Source organism: Capronia coronata (assembly GCF_000585585.1).
Source record: "Capronia coronata CBS 617.96 chromosome Unknown acBCG-supercont1.2, whole genome shotgun sequence".
Lineage (NCBI taxonomy): Eukaryota > Fungi > Ascomycota > Eurotiomycetes > Chaetothyriales > Herpotrichiellaceae > Capronia > Capronia coronata.
Window position 1 is genome coordinate 2,654,297 of NW_006912894.1, and position 14,349 is coordinate 2,668,645.

Consider the following 14,349-nt stretch of genomic DNA (forward strand, 5'->3'; position numbering starts at 1 on the left):
CCTCGCCCTTTCTTTTTGTTGCTCCCCCGGCATGCTTATGCTCTTTTTCTACACAACTTTTTGTATTCTGCTGACAGAAAGCGACCGTTCATGCTCCTCGCAGTTGGCTGTCCAAGACCCTGCAAGACACGCGGCGTAGGCAGCACAAATGGCCACAATGGAGATCACAAATGGTCCTTAGACCCCTCCACCGGTGTCGTTGTGCCCTTCGACCTCGACATACTAAACGGGGCCAGGACTTTCTTGGCCTCCCAGATCCGCCAGGCTAGATTCTCCACCTTGCCATCCGCCTTGACGACTTCTGAAGCAAACTCGATGCCAAACATCTGATGCACTGCATAGACTACCCGCCTGGCATATTTGCCGTCTCTGTCGACCAGACTGCCGAACGTTTCGGACGGGGTACGTGGGGCGATCTCCGGGTCGCGATCGAAACAGTTCTGCACGACAGGAAGCAGGGTCTTCTCGATCGCATGCCGGATCAGCGCGTCGTTCATTGGATTGTTCGATGATGAGATGTTGGAGTCAAGGTCTCCCAGCTCCTCGTCGCTGAACCGTGGGATGCGGACCTCGAACGGAAGCGAAATGGCCATGACATTGTGTTTGCCGTTGTGGTGGTACCGGAACTCAAAAGACCCTTGTGTCCACCACAATTTGTCGCCTGCGAACACCATTTCGCCCGTATAGCATTCCTTCTGGGTCCCGTCTTCCAATGTGATGGTGGTCTTCACGTCGCTCGAAACAATCCCCACCTCCGAGTCGACATTGTCGTATTCTTGCGGATTCGTGGCGACCCACCTCCCAGAAGATGATACTCGCGTCACTTCTCGCGAGCTGTTGTCAGAAACCATGTACAACCCGACCCAGTCCTTCTTTCCATGGTTGAGAGGTGCAGTCCACTTGACCTTGATGGGCGCGCCGTATTCGAATAGCAGTGGTTTGAAGTCATTGGTTCGTTCCGCTGGAGTCCTGGCCCGTTCGGCTTCCTTTTCGCTGAAGCGTTGTGAATCTGCCAGAGAAGAAGCCGGAGTGCCTTCGATTTCGAGCTTGTATCCCCTTGGGTCTAGTTTCTCGATTTCAGGGTCCACTTTGGTGATGGTAATGCGTGCTGTGTATTTCGGAAGGAGCTTCTTGGTGTCCTGAACGATGTTGGTCACTCCGGCTGCCAATTTGGGTCTGGCTGCGTCGAAGAATTCTTCCAGAACATCAGCGGCTTCTGTCAGCATCTTGTCCATACCGTCCTGCCATTGTCGAAGTGGTGGTGGAAGCGATCTACGAAGACTTCTGACCAATCCGGCATCTTGACGGAGGCTTCTGCCGTAAAGCTTCTGCATATGTGGTCTCTCCACCAACTGGATGAAGGCCAGGCTCAATGTGTGACTGAGGAGGGCAAGACAAAATATAGCTTTGCTGCTGGTGATGAGAGCGACGCCCCAGACACCGGCCAGACCTAGAACCCGCTCTGGATTGTTGAGGAAGCGATAGATGCCACCGTACGTCAATTTGGGGTGTTGGTCGAAGAAAAAGTCTCCGAAAAACCAGCCAAACTCTCCTAACTGATCGTAGATGCTGCATGACACCCATATCTGAAGGCAGATCAGACTCAGACCGACGATGTGCTTCAGATGAACCAAGCCATAGTCCCAATTGGTTGGCACTGCGTACATCTTCCACGCGGCTCCCAGGAATGCCGCGTAACAGGTGGTCATGCTCAGGTGATAAGTGCCTTTCCATTGCCTCCAGGCCTCCCAAGTACTCTCGCCATACTTCAAAAAGTGTCTGGTCCATTTCTTCTTGGACGATTGCCTGTTAAGCAGATAGCCAAGTCCAACCGAGTACCAGATGCGCCAAAGGGCTGCGTTAATCACAAAAAGTGTTTGAATCAACGTTGTATTCGGCGTAAGCATGGTCAGTGCAAAGAAATAGAGTTGGATGATAAGCACGGCCGAGTCCGTAGTCCGATAGAAATCAATGTTGCGAATGCCCAGAAGATTGTGCGTTTGGGGTGGTTGCGCGTGGGCAAGGGCTGGCCAGGTTTCAGCGGTCGAGGCTTGTTCAGGTCGCGACACCTCGAGCGGCAGTTCATCCATTGATTTCCGAGGAGGCGGAGAGTTGTAGGTGCGTTCGATATGAGGACTCTCGACCATTATCAAGAATGCGAATTGAGCAGCGTGCGCGATTATGGAGATGAAAAGAACTTTGTAGCTAGCGGCCATGAGGGAAATGCCATAGTAACCAACATATCCTATCGAATACATGGGATGAGGGGCCATCTCGAAGACTCCGTCGAAAGTCAATTCCTGATCGATCAGGTAGAAGAAGTCGCCCCAGTACCAGGCGAAATCCTTGACGACGCGGTGGGCATCCAGCTTGACCCAGAGATTGAAGAGAAACAGGAAAATGCCGCCGGCCCAACGTAAACTGGTCATGGCCACGGATTCTCCGATCGGTTGGTGGGCGCAAGCCAGGGCGAAAAGCATGTAGGAGGTAAAGTCACACATCAATATCAGGTCGACGATGCGGCGGAAGACCAACCAAGTATTGTACTCGAGAGGCGCAGTGTCAAAGTCATAGTCTTTGGCAATCTTGGTCTCCAGCTCGCGTTTGACAAAGGCACGTAGTCGGGGATGTGGATTCTCGCCATTAGATGCAGCAGGGAACAACTTCGACTTGCGCCCCCACCTGACCAGCGTCTTGTGGTGAGACTGCATATGCAGGAGGTACCCGATACCTACATTATAGGCGGCTCTCCAGAACAAAAAATTACCGGCAAGGACTGGCCTTCTGTAGGCAGATGGCAGCTTCCAGGCAAGCAACATCTGCAGCAGCAGAATAGCCAGTACTAGGAGGTCTGACACGTTCTTCGGCTCTGTGGGCGATAGGAGCTGTGTTACCATGTCTTGCGTGTATGGGACGGTGAAAACTACAACAACGTCAGACCTCGAAGGTCAGTCTCGTACCAGAGGTGAACAGAGACTTACTGGTGCCATCAGGAGTGCGACCAAAGGTCTTTCTGTCCTTTTCAGCTTTGGACGACTTTTCTTCGAGCGCATTAAGGTCCAGGACAGTTTGTCTAGCCTCCTTCTCGTTCTCGGTTCTCATGGGAGCGTTCCTATGGCGGAGACCGTCAGTCACGGAATCTCCAGATGTCTCTGAGTCGTCGGCCATGGTGATGCGCGTCCGTAAAAGAAAGGTCTTTGAGAGAACGTTCGGTACTAATGAGTGTGTCCATATAACCTTTCATTTACGGCTACCAGACACAAGGTGTGCAGTAGACAAAATAGAAGTGGAGGTGGGAAAAGGGAGAGGAAAGCAAAGCAAACCAGTTGGGAGCTTGACGAGTCTAGACTAGTCCGTAGTAGTGGGTAGAAATTGACAGAGCTTCAACTCCTCACGTGCCCCTCCTGCCGCTTCAACGCCCAATCGCTATGATGGTGAGAGATGCAGAACATGACGCCATCTGTAACAAGCAATTGGACAGCATTAGATGCTGATGTGAAGATAATGCAGCGCTTGGATGAAAGAGGGAGGTGCGAAGATACCTAAGGTAGGTTTTCAAACGGCCTATAAAAATCATGTAAAGGTGATGATGTTGGGAGATAGACTGGCCAGCATATAATATTCGGTGCCTGAGCACGACTTCTACGGAGAGCTCTCTAGTGCCTGTAGCACAGATTGGACTTTGATAAAAGATATGGATATGTTATCGCGCTATCTAGTACTACTAAAAGTGTTCACTACTATACTAGTAGTCCTCTGTACTGTGATAGGTGGTTGGTTGGGTTGACGAGGCTGAGGTTGAGGCTCGTCAGGCTGCGGTCGCGGCACTGTCACACCAATCGCATTTCCGCCTTTATTACCAATCCGTCATTTGGCCGCCACTTTTTCGCCATCGACCAGGCCACGCTTTATTTTCTACTTCTTGTGCTGCCTGTACATTGACGATCCCTACGAACCCACGATACTCTCTGTTTAGGTGACTGCTTCTTTATACTTGCACACTGATGGCGCCTTATCTGGAAGAGCCGCTGTCAGAGGCGCTTCAAGTCCCGCTCAAATCCAAGCCTGATCTTGTCGCTCCAGAACCTGGTATGTCACTATCTGATTTGTTCCACATCGTCCTGATTGATTGACTCTGTTCTATAGAACACTGTCCTGGTCCCGAATCCGAGCAAGCGGGCCAAGGTGACGCCTGCAATGGCTGTCCGAATCAGGCCATCTGCGCTTCAGCGCCGAAGGGTCCCGATCCCGATATCCCTCTCATAACCGAACGGCTTGCCGGAATAAAACATAAAATACTGGTGCTGTCAGGCAAAGGCGGAGTAGGTAAATCAACATTCTCTTCGCTTTTGTCGCACGCATTTGCCGCCAACCCAGACTCTACGGTGGGAATCATGGACACCGACATTTGCGGCCCTTCTATCCCTAAAATGATGGGTGTTGAAAGTGAAACCATCCACGTCAGCAACGCGGGCTGGAGTCCTGTATGGGTGACGGACAATCTTGGAGTCATGAGTGTTCAATTCATGCTACCGAACCGAGACGATGCGGTGATATGGCGCGGGCCAAAGAAGAACGGACTGATTAAACAATTTTTAAAAGACGTCGAATGGGGCGACCTGGATTATTTGATCGTGGACACCCCTCCCGGCACCTCGGACGAACATCTGTCGGTCAACTCGTTTTTGAAAGAATCGGGTGTAGATGGCGCCGTGGTGGTGACCACTCCCCAGGAAGTTTCGCTGTTGGATGTACGAAAGGAGATTGATTTTTGCCGGAAAGCCGGGATTCGGGTATTGGGACTGGTTGAAAATATGTCTGGGTTCGTCTGTCCGAAATGTACCCACGAGTCTCAGATCTTCCGAGCAACGACAGGAGGCGGTAAGAAACTCTGTGACGACCTGGGCATCCCTTTCCTGGGAGCAGTGCCGCTTGATCCACGGATAGGAATGGCCTGCGATTTTGGAGAGAGCTTCATGGACAGCTTCCCTGACAGCCCTGCTTGCAAAGCGTTACGACAAGTGGTGAGGTCGGTGGGGAGATTGATTGGTGAGGATCCGGATGAAGTTCTTCCCGACGGCCCGTTATAAGACTTGAAGATACCCATTTTGTTTTACTACGATGTTTCCTCAGCCTTTGCCCTCGGCCCTGACGGGACGCATACGAACTCGAGTCCCACAGAGGCAATACCCTGGCCTGGCTGAGGGTGTGACAGCGAGTCAGCTCCCTCGTTACCCGTTCAAGTTACAAAGTGGACTACACCACAAGGCACGGCGGCAGGCGAAGCTGAGAGGTGGACAAGCGAGGGCCAGGGTTTGCGTTGTCGCCAGAGGTGGTGAAAGAGGGCCGCGTATGTGGTGTAGCCGAACGTCGTTGGGCCAGGGCACGGATGTCCGAGAAGGGCTTTCTGGCAGGGCACGCGCATGTCGTTCTGCTATAGGAGGTGATGTTATGAGCCTGAGCAGTGCCCCAGTGCCTACTGCCGACAGGGTCAAGCATCGCTGAAACTGATGTCCATGCTGCCTCTATACTGCAAGAGTACCAAGGTGCAAGCGGCGACATATTGAATACAGAATTGACAGTACCCGTGCAGTGGTACGATTAGCTGGCTGATAAGCAATATTTCAGATGTAGCGACCCGAAGTGGCTGTTGTCAATCGCAGTTGCAGTTGCAGCCTTGGGAGCCTCCCCTTTCTCTGCCCCGCCTTTTTCTTGCCTGCGCCCTTTCATGCCTGCGCCTGCGGATGCGCTCTTATCACCATGTATAGCTCTGTAGTACTGCCGCCCAAGATCCATCCGCAGACGCAGTTCAAGTTTGGTATCACGGTGCCAAGCTTGAAGCCCAGTTCGGATTCCTCGTAGCTTGAAACTCTCCTTCTGGCATCTTTGAAACTTCATCCCCCTGCGTTTCATCCTCTTTGTTTGGCCCGTGTTGTCACCCCCTTTTCTTGAACTCGTCCCCATTTCTCCCCAGAGCTTCTCGCCAAATCGACCAGACCTATCCACATGGCGTCCGTCAGCCTCATGCCAGACTCTCTGAAGCCTCCTCGGCCAGTCGCCTTGCTGTCACAACTGCAGTCCCTGCACTCCTGTCGTGGGCAGTCGCTGGTCCGCCACAATTGAGCCAGTCATACATGTGTGCCTCTGGTGGAGGAAGCTCGACTTGATACATGAGATCCATCTGTGGCTCCAACCCTTGGTCCGGCCTCATTGTTGACTTGTCAGTCTACAGTCCTGAGACATGCAGCTGGCGTGGCCTAGGATTCTCTAGCACGATTCGAGACGAGGCCGCGCAGTATGCACACCACAGTGCTATGTATCCCGCGGTAGACATGCATATCCTCGACATCCCACCAGTTCTGTTAAAATGTTTGCTTCCAGCCTGGTTTGTGACCTGATCTATCTTCGTCGGCCCTCGAGCCTTGTCTGTTTCCTTGCATAGTCATCGTTCCTTTGTATACTGGAGGCAGGTCCTTCACTATCCTTTTCACTCTTCTTTCTCCAGCTTTGCAGGACGAGGTTACCTTCATTCAGACTCTCTTCTTGTTTTACAGTCGCTAGCCGATCACTACTCTCACTATGCTTCGAATTCAGGCATTGCTCTTTACCGTTCTCTTCTTGACCGCAGTCTTTGCAACCCCTATCCAACAGAAACAGAAACAGAAACGCTCGTTCAAGATCCCCCGCATACGCAACGCCAACTACAAGCCAAATGGAAAAGCAGCCTACAAAAGAGCTCTCATCAAATTCGGGTTCAACGACATCAGCTTCGTGCCCGATGGAGAGGTGGCCACCAGGATTCGAGCAGCAACCGCCGCTGCTGTCAATGCGACAGGCAACGAAGATGGCGGAACCACGGCGGCTCCTACTCAGAACGATGCTCAATTTCTTTCACCGGTGACCGTCGGCGGACAGCAGTTGATCATGAACTTCGACAGTGGCTCATCTGACTTGTAGGACAGCCCCTCTTCCTGTGAGACCGTCAGAGTATCAAGCTTACATGACTCTAGCTGGGTCTTCAATACCAACCTCGCCAAATCTGCCCAAAAAGGCCACACCATCTACAATCCAACTCAATCATCCACCTTTCAGAATCTCGATGGCACTTTCAACATTAGCTATGGCGATGGCTCTTTTGCATCCGGCCCTGTTGGTGTTGACCAAGTCGACATCGGTGGCGCTACTGTCGCAGCTCAAGCCATTGGCCTTCCCGATACCGTCGGCAGCAGCTTCATAACTGACTCTGTAGCGAACGGCCTCGTTGGCCTTGCTTTCAGCAGCCTCAACACCATTCAGCCCAACCCACAAAAGACCTTCTTTGACAACGTCGTGTCCGACCTGACGTTGCCACTCTTCACGGCTCAATTGAAGTCTGGTCAGGTCGGTGCCTACGAGTTTGGCAACATTGATAAGACGGCATTCACAGGCACCCTCGCCACTGCTGCAGTCGATTCATCTCAAGGCTTCTGGGAAGTCGAGTCAACATCGGCAGCTGTCCAAGGTCAGACTGTGAATATCGTCAACGGCCGAGCAATTCTCGACACGGGTACATCACTGATGTTGGTGTCTGATGATATGCTTGTAGCTTATTGGAACACCGTCGACGGGGCGCAATTGAGTCAAGAGGCCGGTGGGGTGATTTTCCCCTGCAACACCGCCCTGCCGGATCTTCAGGTGGCCATTGGGAATTCGCACCTCGCAACAGTGAAAGGCGACGGAATGAATTTTGCCGAAGTTGGGACCGATACCCAGACTGGTACCGATTGTAAGTCTGGTTGTCTGATGCACAGCCAAGATGACGCTAATTGTTCTTCAAGTCTGTTTTGGCGGCCTGCAGTCTAACCAGGGTCTTCCTTTCTCCATCTACGGCGATGTCTTTTTCAAATCACAGTTCGTCGTCTTCGATGGTTCGACACCCTCGGTCAGCGTGGCACCGCACAAATGATTACCTGGAGCGAATCCGGGGAAATGCATCATTGCATCACGATCGTTACGTCTTAGAAAACAAAAAAAGCGTGCATAGCGTCGGAGTTTGTCTGTCTTGTGTTTTGGAAAATTGTTCGGCATTTCCAAGCGCATTTTGCTAATGCATTGTATCCGGCATCTTGTGGCTTGGGTAGCCAATGCATTTCTTGGGAATGAACAAGGCTACGGATGACTGGGAATGGTTCAGAAAAGGGGCGAATGCACATGGCATACCACAATTGGTCGTGGGCCACACAGTGGCGTCGTTGGATCGACACCCAGAATTCAGTTATACAGTATATAGCTGCTCAAATCGACTAGAATCGTCTCCACAAGCGAGTTGTTAGTGTGATAATGTCCTGATACAAGTTGTAGATTTCTTGTGATGTTTGGTCATCTCATCATTTTGGTCAGAGCTGGTCGGACCAATGCTTATGAGAATATTCCAGCAATGCACCGGACTGCGGCATACTTTCGTGAGATGCATCACCAGGTCTGCTGCAGTCGACCTCAAGAGTAAACGGAACCAGAAGTCCGGGCATACAATTTGCCGACCTCGGGGAAGTCCAGCGCCCGATCACTGAAGCAACAATGTCCGATCCCTCTACCATCGTCGTCAACGGCACCCATTTGGTCTTCAAACCCCTGAGCATGGTGGTCCCGAATGCCCAGATCGACCTTCTTGGACCCTCCCGGCACGGCGCCCCAGCTGAGGGGGCGAAGCACCATATCTTCACGCTCGACATCCGGGTCCGGGCCGAGGGGCGGATGGCACGCGGCGCTGAGGGCGAGCGAGTTGCTGCCGGCGAGAGGCATACAGAAGGGCAACTTCCGCAAGGCCGTGGCGAGCAGAAACCCCAGCAGAAGGAAGCCCAGAAACAGCAGAAGCAGCATGGCCAGCGGCGAGTACGCGACGGTGGTGATCTCGTCTTGCATGGGCACGAGGCCGTCGCGGGGGATGATGGTGATGTTTGCGAGAAAGACGCTCTGCGACACCAGCCAGTGCATCAGGCCGGAGCCGACCAGCAGAGGAATGCCGTATCTGTACGGCAGATTCAGGAAATAAGTCGCCTTCTGCGAGCCGCGTGGGTCGCTGACACGCAGATATTTGCGGCCGCGGCCACGACCACGGCCAGCGGAGATGCCAAAGCGCATGACCTCGCGCGCCAGGAACATGCCGGTGAACAGGCTGTTGTAGCAGACATACAGGAACGAGAACAGCGCCTGGGGAGTGTTGGCGATCAGGGTCGAGACGGTGATCGACGTGTTGCCGGACCCGGGCAGGTTCCAGCCCATGATCAGGTTCTGCGGACGCACGTTGCCCAGCCCGATCGACCAGGCGTGCTGCATGGTGCGGTCGCCGTTGAAATGCTCGATGCCCAGCGCCAGACAGACGGACGTCCCGGTCCCCAGCAGCGCGAACAGGCCCAGCAAGAAACCCCACTGTCGCCAGCTGGCGGACTCGTGGAAGCGATACTGCTGGGGCGAATACCGCGTCGGCGTCGGCATCGCGGAATAGCCCAGCTTCAAGGAGGCCACGACGCTGCTGTGGCTGGCGAGACACATGCCCTCGGTCGTGTGGTCTGGGTTGAGCAGGAACGATTGGATCGCGTCGCCGGCCGTCACGAGAGGCGCTTCGCCCAGTCGCAGCGCCACGAATCCGACCGCGATGACTTTGAGCACGTTGAAGCCCAGCACGACGCTCATCAGGATCAGCGAGAAGTGCAGATGGCACTGCGACTCGACCGGCTCGGAGAGGCAATGGTCGACTTCGAAACCGCCGGTCGACCACTGGCCGGCCATGTCGAGCAGCTTGGGCGTGATTTTCGAACACGGCACAACTCCGAATTCGTTCTCGCAGCACGCACCGGTCTGGTTGACGACAGCCGCGTTGTCGCAGATCCAGGAGAACGGGTCGTACTTGGTGGTGATGACGGGCGGGAACTCGTTGGCGGCAACCCTGAACAGCGAGCCCTGGCCTGCAGGAGGATTTTTGACCACTACGATCACATTGCGTCGGTCTTCGACGAAGTCTTTGGCGTATGCGTGAATGCAGTCTTGGTTGCTGAGCGCCAGGAAATTCTTCGCCCGTGACTGTATGTCCGACACGTTGCATGCTCCCGTGTCGGCGAACCTGGTTGTGTCGTATGAATTGCCGTCGACAAAGCTCTCCGAGGCGTACAGAACGTTGTAGTTGTTAGTTGCGAGGGCCGAGAAGAAGATGGAGTTGTATCTGTTAGGACCCTTGATTGTCAGCAGCATGCCGTGAGGATGTGAGAGGCAGAGCCAACTGACACGAGATGAAGAGGGATCGACGAGATCCCCAGCACCCACCAGAGGATGACCTTCTTCTTGCGCAAAGACCCCAGATTGCGAATGCTCGGGATGCCGACGTCCAACCATTTGCGCTTTGCGTGGGCGCGGTCAATCTCGCTTCGACTGGGCGCGGAGAGCAGCTGCATGCAGTAGTTCGAGCTGGCTAGCAGGATGGTGGCGACGACGTTGAGCGCCAGATGGACCCAGGTGTCCTTGGTCTCGATCTGCTCGCAACTTCCGGCATAGACCATCCAGACTCCTCCCTGCATGTCCATGCCGTTGGTGACAATGGCGCTGGTGATGGAGACGTTGGCCACCAGCACCACGACCGCGGCGAACAGTGCGATGCGCGTGCTGGCCTTCCATCCTTGTCCTAGCCATCTCCTCCTGCTCCTCCTGTTGGAGTCTTGTCTGCTCGAGTGCCGCAGAAACGCAGTGGATGTACTGGCCAACGGATCCGGGGTGTACGCGGTGGCACTGTTGGAGTCTGGACTGAACAGATATGTACTGCGTAGGCTGGACCGCTGAGAGCCCCCGGTCAGAGGGAGGGGAGTGAGTTGGACATTCTCGGCCGAACCTAGTTGTTGATATGGCTGTTTGAAAGGAGGCCAATGCGGGATATGTCTCCTGGTAGACATCACGACCAGTCAGTCATCTTCTTCTCTCTTAGTTACACAGAATGGAACCCGTCAGGTCTCTTTTGCAACAGGCGCGGAAAGATAAAGCCGACTTACCGTTTTGCATTGGACTCCATGGTGAGAGCGTTCGTCGTTGCATAAGGGCGCTGTGCCGCTCTAGAGGGCTTGCAACGTAGGAAACTGCACAATACCACAAGGCAGTTCGTCGTGGTGTACAAGTAGCAAACTTACCTACTAGTAGGGCATCACTATGCAGTGTGCAAGCTGACACCAATGACTCGGCGAGAGCAAGCAGGGGGAGAGAGAGGCTCAGCTCTGGTTACTCACCCACTCACCCACTCACCCACCGTTCTCTCATTCCTTTCGTGTCGGGGGGAGGTCAGGCCCAATGTGAACGACGCGGCCAGATCAAGTAAGCAGAGAGTCAGCATGCGGGAAGATCAGCGCGGGGGTTCAGGTCCAGCTACTGGGAGGTTAGCAGGCCTGGGGCCCAAGATAACAGCGTCTGCGCTGTCTGAATTGGGCTTGGATGGGATGGATAAGCAGAGAGAAAAGAGGGAGAGTCGAGAGGACGGAGATCCTGCTTGCGTTCTCGTATTGTTGCTGAGCTTCCAGCTAGTTTGATTGATTTGTGGCGTAGAAAAGAGGGCGAGACACGGTTACACTACACCGCCGCCGCCAAATGGAACGTCTCTTCATCCCTGTTCATGCCTTACTGCGGTTATAGGGCATTGCCGGTAATGCTCAACTTGTAACAGCTGCGACGTCTGGACGAATATCAGCTTGGGCTGTCTATTGCAGGTAAGCTGGACTCTCTGCCCTGAAGATCTCGACATCTTCTGCGCTCATTTTTCTCTATTGAGGGTGACGGCCAGGGGCGTGTCTTGGAACGTCGAGGGACGGCATATGACACATGGTGTGAATCCGACGTTGAGAACTGAACTGGTATCTATCGAGCACCGTTTTGGCCGACCTCCTTTTCCTTGTTCACTTCCCTCGTGATGATCTCACGAATGCCAGGCAATCCCTCTTTGCTAGAAACCTTCAACACCCTCCTTTCTTTCTCACCGAGACCGACAAATTGCTCCGGCAAGACCGTGTTGAAGTCAAAGCCCTTTTCTGCCTTCAGGGCCAACTCCACGGCACCGGCAAATTTGGCAGGATGAGCCGTCGCCAGCGACACGGTCGGAACATCGGTCTGACCAGCCGCTGCAATCTCACGCAGGCTCGCAGCCACGCCGATGGCAGAGTGAGGGTCGAGCACGTATCCCTTGTTCGAGATAGCGACGCCTCGATAACAATCTCGTATCGTCTCCAAAGTCTCGGAGTTGCTCACTCGGTATGTGTCGAAGATGGCTCGAGCCTTGTCCAGGATTTCCCTCTCTACCGTGAAAGAAGCGGTCTTCTTCAACTCCTGGAACCATCCGTCGATCTTGCCGCCAGCAACCTTGACCGACGCCTCAAACTTGCCCTGGGGGTTCACTTCCAACTCGTGCTCCAAGCACAGATGCCAAAGAAGCCGTTCGAAATTGGAAGAGACCAAGATGTCCATTGCGGGGCTGTACGTTTCCTTGACGCCGTCCTCGTGTGCCTGGGCCCCGTCTTCCTTGATGCCCTCATGCGGCTCTGCTGCGGGCTTCTGCTTCTTCGAATACGATCCTGTCTGCCAGAAGCGATGCAGGATGTCGTTTTCGTTCGTCGCAATGATGAGTCTGGCCACAGGAAGACCCATCCGCGAAGCGTAGTACCCGGCCAAAATGTCCCCGAAGTTTCCGGTGGGGACCACGAACTTGGCCTTCTGCAGCCCAGGGTTCTTCTTCAGAAGCTGGAAGTAAGCGTAGAAATAATAAGTGATCTGGGCCAGGATCCGGGCCCAGTTGATCGAGTTCACCGCGGCCAGATGGTGAATCTTGTTCATCTCCGGGTCGGCAAACAACGCCTTGACATAGTCCTGGCAGTCATCAAAGGTGCCTTGCACGCTCAGACAGTGCACGTTGGGATCTAGCACCGTCGTCATCTGCGCTTCCTGGACCGGCGACACCTTGCCGTCCGGGAACATGATGAAGATGCTGACGTCCTTCTTGCCGCGTAGACCGTAGATGGCTGCGGATCCTGTATCGCCCGATGTGGCCCCAATGACCGTGAGATGATGTCTGGGTTGGCCGGGCTTCAGGTTTTCGTTCTTACGCACCAAGAAGAACTCGAACAGATTTCCGAGAAACTGCAGAGCCACATCTTTGAAGGCAAACGTCGGTCCGTGGAACAGCTCTAGCAGATGCAGGTTTTTCTGCTCGTCCAGAGTCACCAACGGCACAGTGTCCGGGTGTCTGAACGTCGAATAGCTCCGGTCGACTATCGACTTGAGCTCGTCGTTGGAGATCTCGTGGTCGTCAACGTACAGCCTCATTACCTCGTACGCCAGTTGCGCGAAGGAGAGGTCTTTCCATTCCAGGTACTTCGACCGGATGTCGGGCACCTCGTGAGGGTGGAACAGCCCTCCATCAGATGCCAGTCCCTTCAGTACGACCTCCTCGAAGCTGAAGAATTCCTGCTGCGATGGATCATGGTGCCGTGTACTGGAGTACTTTGAATTGTTGGGCGCCATGTTGCCGATTAATCTTCTCAGAGGGAAGCACTCGAACCAGGGGTGCCTCTTCTGGGACGTTCTTACAGCCTGTTTTTCAAAACTCCACGCCTCTTCGCATACAAACATTCGCTCTGCCTTCGAGTTCTGGTCGACGGATGACTCCCCGGCCAGAGATGAGCTCGTCACGTGATATGTCAGAAAATTCCAATTTCCGCGCCTTACATCTCTTATCATATCTTAGCGTCACACTAGGTTGATTAGCTCAGACTAGCATGGACCGCTTAGTCACTTATCACTAATCTTACCTCTCTGCTCCCACGTGATCGCCCGTCCGCTCTGATGTGGAACAACAACAACAATCGTCCCTACATAAGTCTGTCGAAGAAGGGCAAGAGGGACACATGAGGGAGCATACAGCCCTCGCCCTCTTCACCCCCTTGTAACGAGCTGAATCATGGGTAAAGCCACTTTCTTCTTCCGTAGAAGTCTATCAGTTGGCTTCAAACCTTCGCATGGGCGAGCATTCCAATGAGAGCCTGTCAAATCATGCTTGACTGAATCTGGCAGCGAAATGTGGTCTCAAACAGCATTGACACATGTCTGGAGGGCAAGCGAGATCTCATCTGGCACCTAAAAGAGCCATGCAACATGGAAATAGAATCCTTGAAGATGCTCGATCCGCCATTCCAGGCCCTCTTATCTGGGACGAGCGGCGCCATCACAGGCATTGTTGCTGCTGATGACGCGCAGTCGACAGGGATGGTTGACTTGAAAGGTTTGCATGAGGTTACGGGATATATCCCTGACCACGATGCCACCATCACACCTATGTCCGTAGCTCGC

General features: G+C 53.8%; 5 protein-coding genes across 5 annotated transcripts; 2 read left to right on the forward strand and 3 right to left on the reverse strand.

The window, feature by feature from the left end:
- Positions 1 to 164: 164 nt before the first annotated feature.
- Positions 165 to 3,168, reverse strand: A1O1_02625 (phosphatidylethanolamine N-methyltransferase; the record flags this gene model as incomplete). Its single annotated transcript, XM_007723536.1, has 2 exons — positions 165 to 2,923; positions 2,982 to 3,168. The coding sequence occupies 2 exons, from the start codon at positions 3,166 to 3,168 to the stop codon at positions 165 to 167; spliced, it is 2,946 nt and encodes a 981-aa protein (XP_007721726.1).
- Positions 3,169 to 4,004: 836 nt separating this feature from the next.
- A1O1_02626 (cytosolic Fe-S cluster assembly factor nbp35) lies at positions 4,005 to 5,090 on the forward strand (the record flags this gene model as incomplete). The annotated part of the gene is made up of 2 exons (XM_007723537.1): positions 4,005 to 4,089; positions 4,147 to 5,090. The coding sequence occupies 2 exons, from the start codon at positions 4,005 to 4,007 to the stop codon at positions 5,088 to 5,090; spliced, it is 1,029 nt and encodes a 342-aa protein (XP_007721727.1).
- Positions 5,091 to 6,579: 1,489 nt separating this feature from the next.
- Positions 6,580 to 7,945, forward strand: A1O1_02627 (aspergillopepsin I; the record flags this gene model as incomplete). Its single annotated transcript, XM_007723538.1, has 3 exons — positions 6,580 to 6,953; positions 7,011 to 7,765; positions 7,818 to 7,945. 3 exons carry the CDS (start codon positions 6,580 to 6,582, stop codon positions 7,943 to 7,945), a joined length of 1,257 nt encoding a protein of 418 aa, XP_007721728.1.
- A 530-nt stretch (positions 7,946 to 8,475) lies between these two features.
- Positions 8,476 to 11,035, reverse strand: A1O1_02628 (uncharacterized protein; the record flags this gene model as incomplete). The annotated part of the gene is made up of 3 exons (XM_007723539.1): positions 8,476 to 10,198; positions 10,261 to 10,908; positions 11,016 to 11,035. The coding sequence occupies 3 exons, from the start codon at positions 11,033 to 11,035 to the stop codon at positions 8,476 to 8,478; spliced, it is 2,391 nt and encodes a 796-aa protein (XP_007721729.1).
- An 833-nt stretch (positions 11,036 to 11,868) lies between these two features.
- A1O1_02629 (threonine synthase) lies at positions 11,869 to 13,524 on the reverse strand (the record flags this gene model as incomplete). The annotated part of the gene is made up of 1 exon (XM_007723540.1): positions 11,869 to 13,524. One exon carries the CDS (start codon positions 13,522 to 13,524, stop codon positions 11,869 to 11,871), a length of 1,656 nt encoding a protein of 551 aa, XP_007721730.1.
- Between the last annotated feature and the right edge of the window lie 825 nt (positions 13,525 to 14,349).